Source organism: Dermacentor albipictus, chromosome 2 (assembly GCF_038994185.2).
Source record: "Dermacentor albipictus isolate Rhodes 1998 colony chromosome 2, USDA_Dalb.pri_finalv2, whole genome shotgun sequence".
Lineage (NCBI taxonomy): Eukaryota > Metazoa > Arthropoda > Arachnida > Ixodida > Ixodidae > Dermacentor > Dermacentor albipictus.
Window position 1 is genome coordinate 192,378,459 of NC_091822.1, and position 15,762 is coordinate 192,394,220.

The following is a 15,762-nucleotide window of genomic DNA, read 5'->3' on the forward strand; positions in this document are numbered from 1 at the left end:
CAAAAGGAATGCGAAGCGCAGGATTAGAATACTTTGATTTATATGGTCTACCTACACGGCATGCCAGGTGCAAGATATCCCGGCGATACGATCTCAACCAGCAGAGGTGGGTCTTCACAGCAAGAATCAGGAAACGAAGACGAAGGCGGGCATAGTGATAATGACAAAAAAGTACAAAAGAATGTATTCACTTCATTGGTACGTGGTAGTGACTCTATCCAAGTCTCGAATGGTTCTGATTAAGACGGGGGCCAGGACGGCCTTAAATAACCCCTCGTGGTCTTGTGGTCATTGATGTCTTCTTGGAAAACTTGGGGAATTTGTGGAAGTGTCAGTGCCTTTGTCAGGTTCTGAAGTCAATGAGTTCCTGCCCTTCAGGTCTTCTCTTCTTCATCCTTCCCTTTGTGCCTTCTCAGGGCATAAAGGGGTAATGCTTTTTCGGGGAAGAGGGTTTACCTCATCATGGGAATGCATGCCTGAATGTTTCCCACACTTGGCAGGTCAATCATAACACTGGTTAATCCAAGGAAGATTATTCTTTATCTTTCTTGTTTTTAATGGAACATAATTATCGATGCAAGATATTACTAACAACCCAAAACAATCAGCAAGACTGTCAACATGACATTCGGTACTCAGTGACGAAAAATGGTCAAAGTTATCTGCCAGAGTATCAGTGATAGACAAATCGTCAGCCTTGTTAAAATCATGAAATGTGGAATAGCTAAAGCTTTCATGTGGGATAGGATAGTTAATGTGCACAAAAACTATGTTATGATTCAAGATTCCTTCCAGGATATCATACCTAAAACCTAAACGAGCAAGACTGTCACTGATAAACACTAAGTCAAGCATGGAGTTCTGCCGCATAGACCTACTAACTAATTGTATCAGGTTATAGAACCCCAAAAAAACATAATTAAGTCTCTACAATTGAGGCAATAGTGGTGGAATATGTAAGGAAGGCCAGTGAATGCCACGAACAAAGTCACCAAGAACAATTAAGTTAGGACTGTCGAGGCTATGGTCATGTATAAAATGCAAAATATCGAACAAGTCACTAGGGCCATCAGAGTGGCGATAAAGTCCACAAATTGTTAATTCTGCTTATGCACTAGTAACTTGCACCAAACCGATTCTACCTTAGGAGGACCTGGTAGAACTTTGAAGTGAAAATCTGAACGCAAAAGCAAAGCAACACTACTGCCTTTCTTATTCTGACGGTCATACCGGACAGCAGTGTAACCAGGAGGCGAGAATTCCGAGTTGAGTATATCTTCGTGAAGCCAATGTTTCTGTGACGCATACAACATGAGGAGAACATGAAGAAACTAGCAGAAGAAACTGTGGAAATTTGTTAGTCATGCTTCTGGCACTGACATTCAAAAGCGCAAGACCTGTGGCAGAGTGATGACATTGTCAACCTAGTGATGATGATACATTTGAAAATCTTGCTCTGGAATCAAAACCAGGAGCTATTACCTAACTACATGGTGCACCGTCCCAGTTGTAACAACCATTATCTATATGGCATCTATAAATAAATGATCGAACCTCATTTTATTAATCGAGCCATTATTCCGCTGCTCAACCAAAGCGTCCCTTAGCTTTTTACGTACTGCATGCACTCTAAACAAAAAATCTTTGGAAAGCTTCATGTGGGAATTTTTTCAGCTTATAAGCATTTCTCAGCATTACCAGCTTATCGCTGAAATCAAGCAATATTAAAATGATAGGGCGAGAACGCTCAGAGTACATTCTGCCTAACCTATGGAAGCGTTCAATACGTCGACAATTAAGGGAAAGCCTATTGAAGATGTTGGCAACCTTGGAGTTTAGTGTCTCACGATTCTCACTGGTATCTTCTGGTATGCCATGAAGAATTGTTATTTTTTTGTGAGCAGTTTTCAAGATCATCATATTTGGCAGTTAGTTTGGCAACAGTGAGTTTTAGGCAAACCGCCTCAGAACGAAGCTGATCAGAGTCTTGATCAGACAGTGCCTTCGAACGTGAAGTTTCAAGAGCAGCCACATGCAATTCCAAGGCATTGAAACATGTATTCACAGCATTTTTGATTTCGATATGTCTTGTGACATTTTTCTGACAAGCAACTAAATCGGAAAGAACCTTCACAAGAGAAGGGTTTTCGCAACTAGATATTGCCAGCTCGGCTGATGTCTCGAGGGAGTCAAGACTGCTTTATTGGGATTTGTCAGGTTTGCCAGTTTTAGAGGCCGGTCTTCTGGCGCCGGGGTTAAGTTCAGATTTGGTATATTTGGATTTGGTATATCATTGAGTGCACTAGCGCAGAAAACACTCGACAATCTCTAACACATGGGCCAAGAAGGCCTCAATGCCACTGCTGCCGTTTAGTGCTGAGAGATCTTGCAGACAGATGCAGTATTAAGCGTGGCCTCCAAGATCATTAGCATGACACAACCACTGGAGATCTCAGGAAGCCATATTTACAGCCACCTATTCACAGGGCTGCATTCTGTAAACGCTGTGACTCATTCTGCAGCGGCAAATTCTCCAGCTGTTGAATGGTGCTACAATAACTTTGTGATTTCATGGTAACAATGGCGATTCAGCTTGGCTAATGAGACTGACATCAGAATGGTGGCTTTCGTACCAGATGATAGGAATGGCTACTTTCTGGGGACATTTTCTTCAGCTGCACAACTGTACAAAACATTCAAAGCTCATACATTGTGCAGATAATTTGGGAGACTAGGAAGGCTTGCGTCTTTCGTTATCAGTGACAGTATTCATGCACATAATTCAAGATGAGCCCTCCAACCAACCGACACTGTAGCCCTGTGGCTATGGCGTTAAGCTCGAGGTCATGAGTTTGATTCTAGCTGTGGTGGTCGCATCACGATGAAGGCGAAGTGAAAAAAAAAAACACTTCTGCACTGTGCATTGGGTGTATGTTAAGGAACCCCAGGTGGTCAAAATTAATCCAGAGCCCCCTCTACAATGTACCTCATAATCAGACCATTGTTTTGGCCCATAAAACCCCAGAAAGTTTTAGCCTTCCAACCAGGTGTCATTACAGTTGTTAGTCAAGCACATGCACCCCTGTTCTTCCAACATGATGCTGTGACACACCGATCCTGTCAAGCGACATGGTGACTTTAGGGTCATGCTATGTGGCTTTTCACAGATGCAGTGAGTCAACTGATAGCATGTGTGACATAGTGACTATAGGAGAATGTGGCATATTGCATGTCTAAGTTCTTTCGCAAGTGCTGCTGTATTTCAAACACATACGTAAACATGTACACACTCGGAATACAGCAGGACATGAGAAAAACTTTCTCTTTCACAATACTTCCTCAGATTTCCGCGGAACTTATTTGGCAATGTTCGGTCTATAGCCCCGCGTAACAGCTAATGAATCATTTCAGCATAATTTAAGCTGCTTTAATGTTCACTGTAACGACTCCCAATGTGACAGTGGCAATAAATACTGGCATTGTTAAGAATATCTTTCCTTACCTGCTGACATCAGTTTTCTCTGCTCCTTAGCTCTGATTGTGATAATGCCATGTGCTTATCATGAGGCAGTGTAAAATATGAAATTTACAAAATTTGTTAGGTAAGATATGTTCACTTTATTACGCAGAGCTGTCAGAGATATATTTTTTTCATTTACAGTTAACCCCCTGAATAAGTTATTATGAGACTGGAAACTAGAATGCCAATATCCAATACAGTTTTTCTCTATGTATAATTACCTTTGTGAAGTCGAATTGGGCAAGTAAAGATTTCCTCCTCGGCAGTGGACGGTGAAAAGGTTAAGTCTAGCCTAATTTTTTCAAACACGTACAATGAAACCTCCTCGCACTCTTCCCTTGTGCCATGTGAAAACTGAAAGAAGAAGTAGAAACATGCATACAATCAGTAACACGAGGTTCAGTAAATTAAAACCCAGTTAAAGAGTGGCATGGTGTGTACATCGTATTCATAGCATAACAGACACTGGACTTGCTTCATAAACGAAACAGTAAATAAATATTATGGTTGCCTTTTATGCACCCATCAGCAAGCGTACAGGATAACGGCACTAGAAAGAAAGATTAATTTTAGAGCACGGGAAAAGTTTAGAACATCGTACAAACCTGTGCACAGTACACATTTTCTTGTAAAGTTCAAAACATTGCCTTTTTTTTTTTTTACACCAGATTTGACAATTAGATGAGCTATGAATTGGGCTAGTTGGTGTGTATTCATTTTTCATGTGCTAAGTTCTGTAAGACGCAAAAGGGACGAAATGGATTCTGGATTTGAAGCAAACACGAGGTGACACATGGGAGTGCAAACTACTAACTGGTTTACTGTCAGATCATACCACAGATCATAAAGCACACGAAGACGCATTGCGACTGCATATGATCTGACAATAAACCAGTTGGTAGATTGCGCTCCCCTGTGTCCGTTTTGTCCCTGTAGCGTTTTACAGTACTTAGCAGAAGAAAAATTATGATCTGACAATAACAATTACTAAATGTCATCAAAAAAGAAGAGAAAAAGCCACCATGACTATCACCAAATGTGATTGCCAATACTAACTGTTGCGTTAAGAGCACTAAGCATGCAGAGGCATTCATTTATAAGCCAACTATTCCTTTATTCACTTGAGCATGTTTTTTGTATACACCATAAACTACACGGTGACATTGTGCAACTGGTGGCATACTGGATGCCTCAACAGCATTCTGTAGCATTCAAAAGTGCTGTTGCCACGTGCCTTTCATTTTTTAACCTTTTCTGGAATAACAGGCATCCACTCCCAATAAGAATGACCTATTCACAATTCCAGAAGTGCAATTCTACAACTTTGTTAGCTTATAATTTTTCTGTAGCTTCCCTTTAAATGTTCGTGTGAAGTACAAAGGGCAATCGATGCTACCTGACTATAGGACACTTTATGGGCAGCACATGCATTTCAGATGCTCTTCATGAGCACATGTAGGAGGCAAGACTCACTTAACAATGCAATTAAATGCTATTGCACTCTAAATTGTCTTGCAGTGTCTTTAGTGTTCTTACCATTCTTCCTTTAACATTGTACTTCTCTCATTTTAGACACTAAAGGTCAAATGCGTTAAGAGTGAAATATATATGCAACTTACATCTTGTGTTCCAAGAGCAAGGCAGTGGTAAAGTGTGCCCCCGGTAGTGGCAATGGCTAACATTGGGACAGCAGCTCGCAGGCAGATGAGGGAATAGCCATCAACACCATAGTTGTCCTCTGCTTGGGGCTGCATGCTCAGTGGGCCGAACACAGGCCGCAGGTGTGACCTTGTTACAATGAAAAGTATAGAAACAATGTACCAATTTATCAATGTGCAGGAGTCTTATGGTGCCCCCCCCCTAATATTTATAAAATATAAGCTAGACAGAACTGAAGCATACACAGCAGAGGTCCATAGATAATGCTGTACTTAACACCAAGTAGTTAAAAAATGTTTTACATAGCAAAAAAAAAAAAAAAAACGAAGAGCAAAGCATTAACACTGATATCAAGGTCTAGCATTGCACTTGAACTCCTCGGACGGTGTTCTAACTATAGGCGAGCGAGACATGCTGGCACAATGCAGCACACAAGACAACTCCTGCTGGGCAGAAGAAACAGCATCCTGGCAGCTACCAGACGTCTCCCAACTCTGGTGTGACGAGTGCTGCCAGTGGCACTGCAGGTGTCGCACCTTGATGATGAAGGAGATGAGACTGACAGGAAATTGTCGGTGTTAGTCAGCACCCAATGAAATTCTAGATAATGTTAGCTTGATGTTTACTGCTCAGACAAGAGCATACAAGCAGCAGCTCAGCAGGAACGTCAGTGTGCTTATAATGTGTGTTCACACATTGCTCATGGAAACACTGAAAGGTGCCCTTGCTTTGCCACTGAAGCAATTGATGTAGTGTTAACGATACATGTACTTCCCTTTGTAATTTTTGAAGCTAAAGGCATTCTGCGTCCAGGGGACTTTCTGGCCCCACATATGTGAGAAATGCATGGGCTGTCAGTGGGACTACATAACAATGGTAGTTCCAGTGCCGTGAATGCACCTCGAGCGTTTGTATAACTGATATGGGGGAAAAAAAAGATACTCCGATGGGTATGGTGGGTAGTTGTGCAACAGACATACTTTAGCCTCTAATGTGTCAGCTAACTCATGTCAGCAGACCTATAATGGCAGAATAAAGTGACTTCTGAACAGCAGCAGGAAAGAGTTTGCAACTCAAATGATGTTTGTGCTGATACCTATTGTCATCCTGCGGCGAAACGTGAGTCAGGTAGATGTCTCCACTTCCCATAAGTACAAAGACTTGCCGAGCTTTTCCTTCAGCGGAGAGGTCCCCAAAGTCAAAGCTGACTGCAGCATCTCCAACAGAGGCACTGAGTGTACCAGTGACGCCAAGATTAACACCAACTGGCAGAACCAGCTGAGCAGACTGTGGCTCTGCGATGTCATAAAGCCTGAAAAAATGCAAACATTCATAAGGTTGATGCAGGTAAATTTACAGCCATGTACCAGTTATATTGTGCAATCATAGTAGCATATGACGTAAACCATGCAAGGCAAACATAACAGATGTGTATTGTCTACAATAAAATGTAGGCATGTGGTAGCAACAAGATTGTGCAAGGTTATCTATTTATTAAAGAGCCCCTGAAACGGTTCGGACAAATTTTGTAGGCGCATAGGGTACAGCTTAAGTAGAACATTCGCACCACAATTTAAGTGAAGCGTTACATATTAATGGAGTAACAAGCGATTAGAAGTTACCCTCCTCCCTAGCCATGCCTTTCCTCCTCAACTCGCTCGCCGAGCGAGCGGCGCTAAGCTCCGCCTTCACTGGTCCTATGTCACGATGCGACGTCACATCGTCCACTTCCGGTTGTTGGAGCACGCCTCCTCCCGCGCGAGACCTCTCCGCTGGCCGCTTGGCCGTCGACCGAGAGCCATCGAAGCAGCGTGCGTTGCGAGCATTCTGTCGTGGCGCCGAAGGTGGCCGGTATTCCGGTAACCACAGGCAAGCTGGTCATTTCGGCAAATGACTGGAGGCATAAACTCAAGCTGATGAAGGAACTTCAGAGTACACGTACGTGAGCAGCCTGATCGGTCTGCACTGTCCAGACAATTGTTGGCGCAGCGCTTAACCAGTCAAACGAAGCGCTAATATTGCTCTAACCAAGTGTAAAACATTTTAAACATTTATAAGAACAACGTGTTGATGATTACACTCCTGCGAAAAATACACACCAGCAGCAAAGAAGAATGCACTTCGTTGCTGCTACTGTGTATGGTTGAGCTCTGTGCCACCAGGTGGCTGCACTGTGCAGACCATTCACATTTACCCTTCTGCTCATCTCATGGCTCATCCCGGCGCAGTCAAGCGGCCAGACCCTGTCCCCTTGCGCTTGTGTTTGCCCTAATACCGGACTTGCGAAACGCTATTGCGTTAGTAATCTTCCGCTGTAAAGTGACGGCCACAAACGCGCAAATCCTGGCGCCTATCGGATAGCCGCAGTCCATAGATAACCGTAGCGCAGCAGCCAGTTCGCTCGTATGCTGCCTTGCAGAGAGACACGATTTCGCAACTTCACATCTTTCTAGTCGCTACGTCTGCAGCCCACAACGAAACAAGGGTAATTCATCGTGCTCACGAAAAGACTGATCGACACTGACGGCGGAGCTCTCGTCAAAGACTGCACACGTTGTAACACAAGCAGACGACACTTGCTGTGTGCCGGAAGTGCTCAAGTGTACTAAAAAACTATTCTTGTGTATTCTCTTTAAGTTATTTTCTTTTTACAAAAACAAAGTAACTAACATTCCAACTATTACGAGCATCATTTGTTCACCATAAAGTTGGAAAAATTATTGACCACGCGCCCTGGTCAGCCAATCAGATAGCTCGCCCATGTGACGTCATATGGGTTATTTGCATCATATGGGTAGGGGCGGCTTAAAATTCCGCCGAGCAGTGCGCTGCGATCGACAGCGATGTGCATTTTTAAAGCCTTATAATAAATTACACGCTTTACGCAGAGCACTTAGATGTGTCAATTAATGATCAGAAGGACCTACTCTAACGACTCAGTACGTTTGTAGAAAATCGCCAAAATCGTTTCAGGGTCCCTTTAACAAAAATATTAAGTACCAATAGACAACAAGTTTAACAAGATTGCTCAGCAGCTGCCCCATTGGGGTGGCGGTAGCGAGTTTGACTACTCCCTAACAATGACAAATTTTTCATTAACTGCAAGATTTACTTTTTGAGGCACCTTTATGGGTTTTTGTTTGTTTTGGCATGCTACAGGCCCAAGTGAAGGACAGTTTATCTTCATATTTATTTGAGCTAACAGCTTGGTAGCCTGAAATACAAGCCTCTTGATAGTGGTGAGCAACTTACCATGCAAGCATACCAAGTGCAACTTATTTTACTGACATGCAGCACTGTGCTGTTGCAAGCAGCAAACTGAGAGCATACTGAATTACATAATTGTTTTATTTGCATATCACAGATGGTAAAACTGAGACATTGTGACAGAAATCTTGTTTAACTTCTATAAAGCATATAAAAAGCTACGAAGTGAAGAAAACAACTACTCCAAAAGAAACAAATAAATTAACTTATGTCACGAAGCACGAAATGACTAATGCATCTAAACGTGTTGCATGGTGGCTTCAGACGTCCATACCTCAAATTGTTATCACTCGTAAGAGTGAGGACATGGAGGCCAGACTCGCTGTCGGGGTGCCAGGCGACGTCGACGAGAGAAATAGACTTGTGGCACAGGAAGAAATGTTCGCCAAGCGTCCATGATCTGAAAGAAATGTGGCCCTGATAAGCTTTAAACCGCCACATGGAAACTTTTGAGCTTGTAGGAATCTGTCCGTCCGTCCGTCCGTGTGTGTGTGTGTGTGTGTGTGTGTGTGTGTGTGTGTGTGTGTGTGTGTGTGTGTGTGTGTGTGTGATCCTGCCACATGAATACAGCTTCACGTGGTAAATTCCTCGTTGGCGATGCATAATTCTCGCACGGGCGCGGTAGCACTGTGTCACAAGTTGGTGCCTGGGCTTGATTATATTTCTTTAATAGTTTTTATTTGCTAGTTCTAACAACGTGTCATCATTTCGTATAATTGGTGGCGCCTCCAGGACACCAAAGCGGGAACGGGCACAGCAAGGCTAGAACCCAGGCTGGCCCTTGCGTTGGGGCTCGCCGACGCTGGATAGTGTGGCTCCAGCGGCTGATCGTGGAGAGCCAATTTTATATGCGAACACTCCCCAGCACGCTCCGCATCGGCGGCCACAAACCGCAGACCGCCCTGTTTCCAGCTTTGATCCCCCCTGCCTTAGGGTGTTCTGGAGATCCTGCGCTGCCTACTTTAATATAATCTCAGGTGCTCTCCTGAGGCCTCCGTTTGCCGGTTGCATTTGCCCTTCAGGAGCAGTACTGGTAAACAATGCAAACTATCGTCGTGATGAGAACAGCACCCTACAATGAAAAAGACGGCCCGCGACTTCTGCAGCGCTACCGCGCCCGTACGCGGAGAACTATGCAACGCCAACGAGGAATCTGCCGCTTCAAATTCTGGATGCACACGGTAGCACAATTGCCTCACCTGCATGAAGCCTTTTTCTCTTTCACCAGAGTGGCTGGCGTTTTCGGTAGCACTACAACGGTTATGCCCCGCGGCCCGGTGAGCAGCAAGTGCTTGGTACAACTGACGAGAACGTTGTCAACATCGAATATGGGCGGGTTGGAAAGCAGCAACTCCTGCAGGTCGACAAACATAAATGTACTTGTATACAATACACATTAACCGATAATGATCACAGCTAAGGATAACGGCGCAAACCGTACATTACTATATATATAAGTGTACTTTGCATGGCGCAAAATCAACTGAAACAAGCAGAAAATAGAACATCAGCGCACCAGGCAATTATCCGGTTCAACTGTACTTGAAAATGTTTTTGCGCTGACAGCAAACAATCGTTGCTGGTGGTGGCTCCAGGCGACAAGATAATCGTCATAAGCAGCGATGAGCATCCTTGTATGAATAGAAGAACAATATTTGTCGCCATGCAACGACAATTGACGTAAAAATGAACTGTCCCTATCACGACAGTTCCACGCTGCCGCCATCTTGTAACGACGGACGCGCAGCCTCGACCGCAGCCACCATTGCAGTGCAAGATATTCTTAACCTTAATATTGCGCATAGTCTCCAAAAAATGTTTTAAATACGCATTAAAGACAGTAAATTTGATGCAAGTTGATTTATTTGCGTTGTAGATTCATTTTGTGATTGAAAACATAGACGTAACACAAGCGCCAGATGAGGCAAGGAGTAAAGACGAACAGCGTGGTCACGTGGCCAATTAGTTGTCATTCGTCTTGGGCCAAGATGGCTGCAGGCACTCGCTCTTCAGTCCGGTTTTGGAGTGAATTTGATCTACCACGTTTAAAGGTAAGCGAATTTTTATACGCTATTCGCGCGGGCGCGCTGCATTTCCCTCTTGGATACGGAACTGCCGACACGTCCGTCGGTCAGAAACTTGGCGTTTTCTCCGGATAGTGCAGGAGCGATATACTTCTCCAATGCGTGCATCTCCGGTCTCTATTGATAGGTTATCAACGCTGATCGATGCTCCGCTTTATTTCCGGTCGCTCGCTCGAGGTTGGAGCTAGTGTCTACCGCACGTGACACTGACTGTCGGAGAGTTGTTTGCGGCGGTTGTTGTGCGGATCGCGTCCGGAGCGGCATTGTTTTGGTTCTGACCGCCGGAGTGGTTCGGCTTCGCCACTAAACACGAGACCTGCGCGGCGATTTGAAAGTCCCACCTTCGTTTCCGGTCCGGTGTGGGTCGCCGCCGTCGGGCGTTCGTGCCGCAGTCGCATTACTCGCGCGCAGTGCATTTGCCGTCAGCGCTGTCAAAATGAGAGCGTTGCTTTGCGAAAATAATCTGGTGTCTGTATCATAAGCCGAGGTCTGACACAAGTCGAAAACCTGCAGACGCGCGCGTAACGAGGAGTGTCTGACACTCGTTAGAGGCAGCACACGGAGCTAGTGCACAATCTAAAATTTGACTGACAGCTGTCGTGAGGTGATGCAAACGTGTGATTTTCCTCGTTTTTTTTTTATCGCTTATAATTTGAGGACACTACATAACTTTTAGTTTTGTCCGTGATTTTTTCGCTGGTACTTCGGAGCTTACCTGAAGAACTTCCTTGCAGCGAAAAAAACAAAATCGTTGTAGTTTAACATTGGAGTTTTTTCGTGTGTGTCTGTGTGTAGCTGTTGCTTGTCTGCTTCCAGATTACTTATCTGTGCCTAGAGCGATACCTGCAGTGCGTGCACAAGCTAGATCGTTTTGTGATATCTCAAGCGTGAATTTAAATCCCGCGAAGATATGCTATGCAGAACTCTTAACGTTGACAGCAGCAGGAAAGTGAGAGAAAAAGTGGGCAGTCAACAAAATAAAACCACCGCTTGCTAGCGCGCATATCTCATGACATAAGCTTTCCTTGTTTAGGTGCTCGCTAGTGTTCAGCTCGCTTTTGCCGCTTTATTACTTGTACTCTAAATTAATCTATGAAAAAGCGCCGTGTGAAGCATGAACGGATCGCGAGCTCATATATGCGAGAATCCGACCAAAAAAAAAAAAAAAAGGCCAACGTGGGCGTAAAGGAGGAAAAAATACAGTACAGAAAACAAAAAGGATAAAATTTTAACCAGCCGAGGTAAGATCCGCTTCCCAAATGAAAACGTTTGCCCCCATCGACACGTAGCCGTAACTATAAATCGCCGCAACGCTTGCGCGATTCCGTGAGTTAAAGGGCGGACGGACGGTTGAAGCGCGAAGCAAGCGAAAGAACAAGTGAAACTGTCGACATAAAATATATGAAGAACAATAGCATATATAGCAACGATCGTCGTGCGTTACCCCCTTTCTCGCGCTTCCGTCGCCGTCGAATACTAAGCGGGAAGAGAGAGAGAAGAAAAAGAAGCGGAGCCAATTTTCATTCCGGCGCACGTGCCGCCCATGAATACAGACCCCCCCCCCCCCCCCCCCCGTCGCGCTGGCTCTGTTTTCCTCCCACCTTTCGCGCGCTTTTCATTCGTTACTCGACGCTCCGTTTTCACGGCGCTGCGCCTCTCGACAACAACAACAAAAATATTCCTCCGCGCGCGCTTCCTGACTGCGCGTCGTTTGCCCAACGAGCCGCTCGCTCCGTTGGTCGGTCGGTCGTTCGGTCGGAGTGCGGCGGCTACTGCGTCCTCCCCACACTTGGTCATCGTGCACCGGTAGGAGCGCATTCTCTTTTCCTCACTGACGCATTTCACGGTGAGAACGAGTGACTCGGCTCCGAAAGCAGTGGGGTCCCGTGCTTCGTTGGTGCCCGTTGTATCGATATTATCCGAAGCGCGGTTTATGTGTTTGCGCCGTTGGATGAAAAGATGAAAATGGGGCAGCCCTTTCGCGGGGGTCGCTGTTTGTCTTCGGCGGGAACGGGCTATTGTGACGGGCGGCCCTCTCATCATCCGGCTACTGTTCGGCCGCGCACGTGCTCGGGCATGCGGCTATTCGGAAAGCCCGCGCTGGGCAGATGACAGCGCTCCTCCGCGGCCTCCAGTTCGCTCTCTGCCTTCGACTGGCCGTTGTTTGTTTCTCAAAACACTGCTTTTTTTTTATTGGACGAGAACACGCGCGTGTCGGCAAATTTTTCGCCATTGTTTGCAAACCTACAGCTTCGCGCCGGTCGGCCTCCCATGCAGGCGGGCGTCAACAATCGGCTGTCCAAGAAGGAGGCGATAATAAACAAAATATTCCGGGAAAAGCGCTCGACAAATGCGGCTGCTATACTAGCCTTGCTCAATGCGTGTGCTCGAATACGCATACGTTCGGGACATTTTTCTTTTATCAGCAACAGTATGACAAGCAAAAGGGAACTTCTCCGAGCATCTCTCATCTGATTACATGTGCTGTTATGTTTGTTCTGAGCTAAGAGGCTGCTTCGACATGTCCGTCAAACAGCCTGCCAGTGCGTGGCTCAGCATTAAATGGTGTTGCGTAGCTTACTGTGTGTGTTCAGTGGCGCTTATGCTTTTTCACCTTTTTTTCCCCCATTTTATCCTTGTCATTGTGCCGGTGTGAGTTTGCTCATTAGTCGGACAACAAATTTTTGTTTTTTTACGATGATACTATGTGGTCTCTAAACTTTGTTTTTCATAATTCTACCCGATCTACAGTTATTTTTTTTACATTTTTGACATGTTGATTAAAGAACCTAGCTGTCGAGAAATCGAAGATGTGCAGTATAGTTTATAGTGACGAATATTTACGCGATCCGTCGACGTCACATCCGAAATTGGGTGGCGCGTAGTATACTGCACGAATGTTTATTTTGCGGTGTCTGTGTGTAAATTTTTAGGTGCTTAAAACAGTATTACCGATAACGTTAACGTATTACAAGTCTTTCTTTAGCCTTTGCAGAATTCCGAAAATTTTTCACCTATATATATATATTATCAATGAAATTGAAATGGACTTGTTCTGACTTATATATATATATATATATATATATATATATATATATATATATATATATATATATATATATATATATATATATATATATATATATATAAGTCAGAACAAGTCCATTTCAATTTCATTGATGATACTTTGGGATCACTTATAAACGCGACGTCACAGTATGACAACGATGTCTTCATTCGTGCAAATTCACAAGGATTATGGGTCTTCGTTTATATAGTAAAAAAATTCACCACCCAAGCACTCCGCGCAGATGGTTAACCAGCGAAGCTGAAATATACAGCCCCGGTGATTATCAGTGGGTTAATCCCGACGGTTCATTAAACGACGGCTTGGTACGCTGCCGGATCCTTGGTGCGCAGTTGCTGCTTGCGCTCGCCTGCACGAACCTGTTCTTGTGTCCGGGCTGCAGAATAGGCACGGTGTAGACGAGTTCGTTCCCGGTTCTGCTCGCGGCGTTGCTGTATGAAAGCTGCCTGCTCCTCGGGAGTACGTATTACGCATGGCCTACCCATTTGGGAGCCATAAAGAAACTGCTGTACGCGCGCTCGGCTGCAATGGAGAGCAAAGACGTCAATACTGGCGCAGTCAATCGCGCGCCTATTTTCTCTCTTCTTTTTTCGCGCATGCGCATGGGATTACGCCAAAGGAATTTCCGGCATACAGGCAACAGACGGACGGATGAATCGACTAGCCATATACAGCTTCACTGTAAAAAATGAATAGTCAACACTGCCATATTGTACTCTCAAGATACAAAGGTGGCACAGCAGCTGCTTCGACACCACAATAACGTTTAGATTACCTCAGCAGAACTGATTAAGTCGCTTTTAGAGGGACCTCCCGAGAAAGTAGTCTTTCACGCAGATCATCTTGAGAAACCATGGGGTCATCTATAAAAGCACTTGGGCGTTTTTCGCTTTTCAACCACTTCTTCCATGTGATTGTCCCACGCTGCACCCTCTCTTGCTGACGAGTTCTTCCTGTAAAGCGTGCTTCATCTCAAGTGCGATGAAAATGTGGTAAAGCTCCTGTAGTATTGTACAGGGGAAGCAGGAGAGCGAGAACGAGTGGTTAACCATGTGCACCTCCGAACGCTACGCTAAGAGTGTGGAAAAGGGTAACGGACACGAGAGAGAGAGAGAGAGTATGTAAAAAAAGGTAATAAATGTTGCTTCTGCACGTGAGGGTGCGCGGTAAGGTTGAGCTTTTTGGGTTATTGTTTTATTACGATAGCAATTATAGGGACATTCCAGCCGCATTTACGCCGTCGTCGCCATGATGCTCCACATAAAGTCCAAGTGCGATAAGCTCTTTCCGCGCCCCGCGTTGTCGTTTGCTGTAGGCGCGAGGGTAAGCGTGAGAGGGTGAGCCGAGCAGGACGGTTGCTTGATGGGCGCCATCTTCCCGCTCGCCCAGTGTTGTGCACGAAAGAGGGGCGTGGGGCGAGCGTGCTTTGACTGGGAGGTAGAGAGGCGGGTGAGCGCGCTAGCCCGGCCGCGCTGCCCGTGGCGTGGCTCTGCTCGGCCGCACGCGCCCCATCTTGGAGTGCCAGTACACTGTATCGCAGAGGTAACCTGCGGCGGGCACAAAGGCTACACGAGCAGATATCAATACGGCTTGTGGCCTCGTGTGCGCTGTGTTCTCGCGCGCCTACACTTTTAAGCAAAATTACACCCTTTGGGCGGTATCTTGCCACGCAACAATAATCGTCATCTGTCTTGTCCGCATTTTCCTCCTTTAACGCTGCGAGCCTGGTACTTCCAAATCACGAACGGCATGCGCGTTATCAGCACGATAGAGCGCTCAAAGTAGCGAGCGCAGCGTTTTCAAAAAAGGAAACGCTAGCAAGAGAGATGACATATATTGTTGTGTGGCAAGATACGACCCAAAGGGTGTACATTTGTTTAAGAGTGTAGTGTTGGAGGTCACCTAGTCATCGAAAAAGCTTTGAAACTAAAGGCAGCACGAAATGTTTCGCTCGCTGCTGCTGCCGCTCTTCATCACGACAGCGTTCTGACATCGAGTGTCCGCGGCCATTGAGTGAAACCTGTTCGGTTTGCCAGTGTAAGTGTGGCACCATGCTTGTTGATTTAGATAATAAGCGGATGATTACCGCAATTTGTACAGCCGCTAAAAACTACCAACCTTTATTTGTGCGGCTGTCTAATGAC

The 15,762-nt window shown here is 45.3% G+C and overlaps 2 protein-coding genes across 2 annotated transcripts in view; one reads left to right on the top strand and one right to left on the bottom strand.

The window, feature by feature from the left end:
- Positions 1 to 10,199, bottom strand: part of mbo (Nuclear pore complex protein Nup88) — a 32,723-nt gene extending 22,524 nt beyond the window's left edge. Inside the window, exons 1-6 of the mRNA XM_065427438.1 lie at positions 9,963 to 10,199; positions 9,646 to 9,800; positions 8,721 to 8,846; positions 6,276 to 6,491; positions 5,140 to 5,308; positions 3,742 to 3,874 (exon numbers count right to left, since the gene is read on the bottom strand). Coding sequence (XP_065283510.1) covers positions 3,742 to 3,874; positions 5,140 to 5,308; positions 6,276 to 6,491; positions 8,721 to 8,846; positions 9,646 to 9,800; positions 9,963 to 10,172 — 1,009 coding nt within the window. The 5' untranslated portion in view covers positions 10,173 to 10,199. The remainder of the gene's footprint in view (positions 1 to 3,741; positions 3,875 to 5,139; positions 5,309 to 6,275; positions 6,492 to 8,720; positions 8,847 to 9,645; positions 9,801 to 9,962) is intronic.
- A 235-nt stretch (positions 10,200 to 10,434) lies between these two features.
- The window catches only part of ct (homeobox protein, cut), a 760,713-nt gene continuing 755,385 nt past the window's right edge, over positions 10,435 to 15,762 (top strand). The window contains exon 1 of the mRNA XM_070534591.1: positions 10,435 to 10,497. Within this exon, the coding sequence (XP_070390692.1) occupies positions 10,435 to 10,497 (63 nt within the window). The remainder of the gene's footprint in view (positions 10,498 to 15,762) is intronic.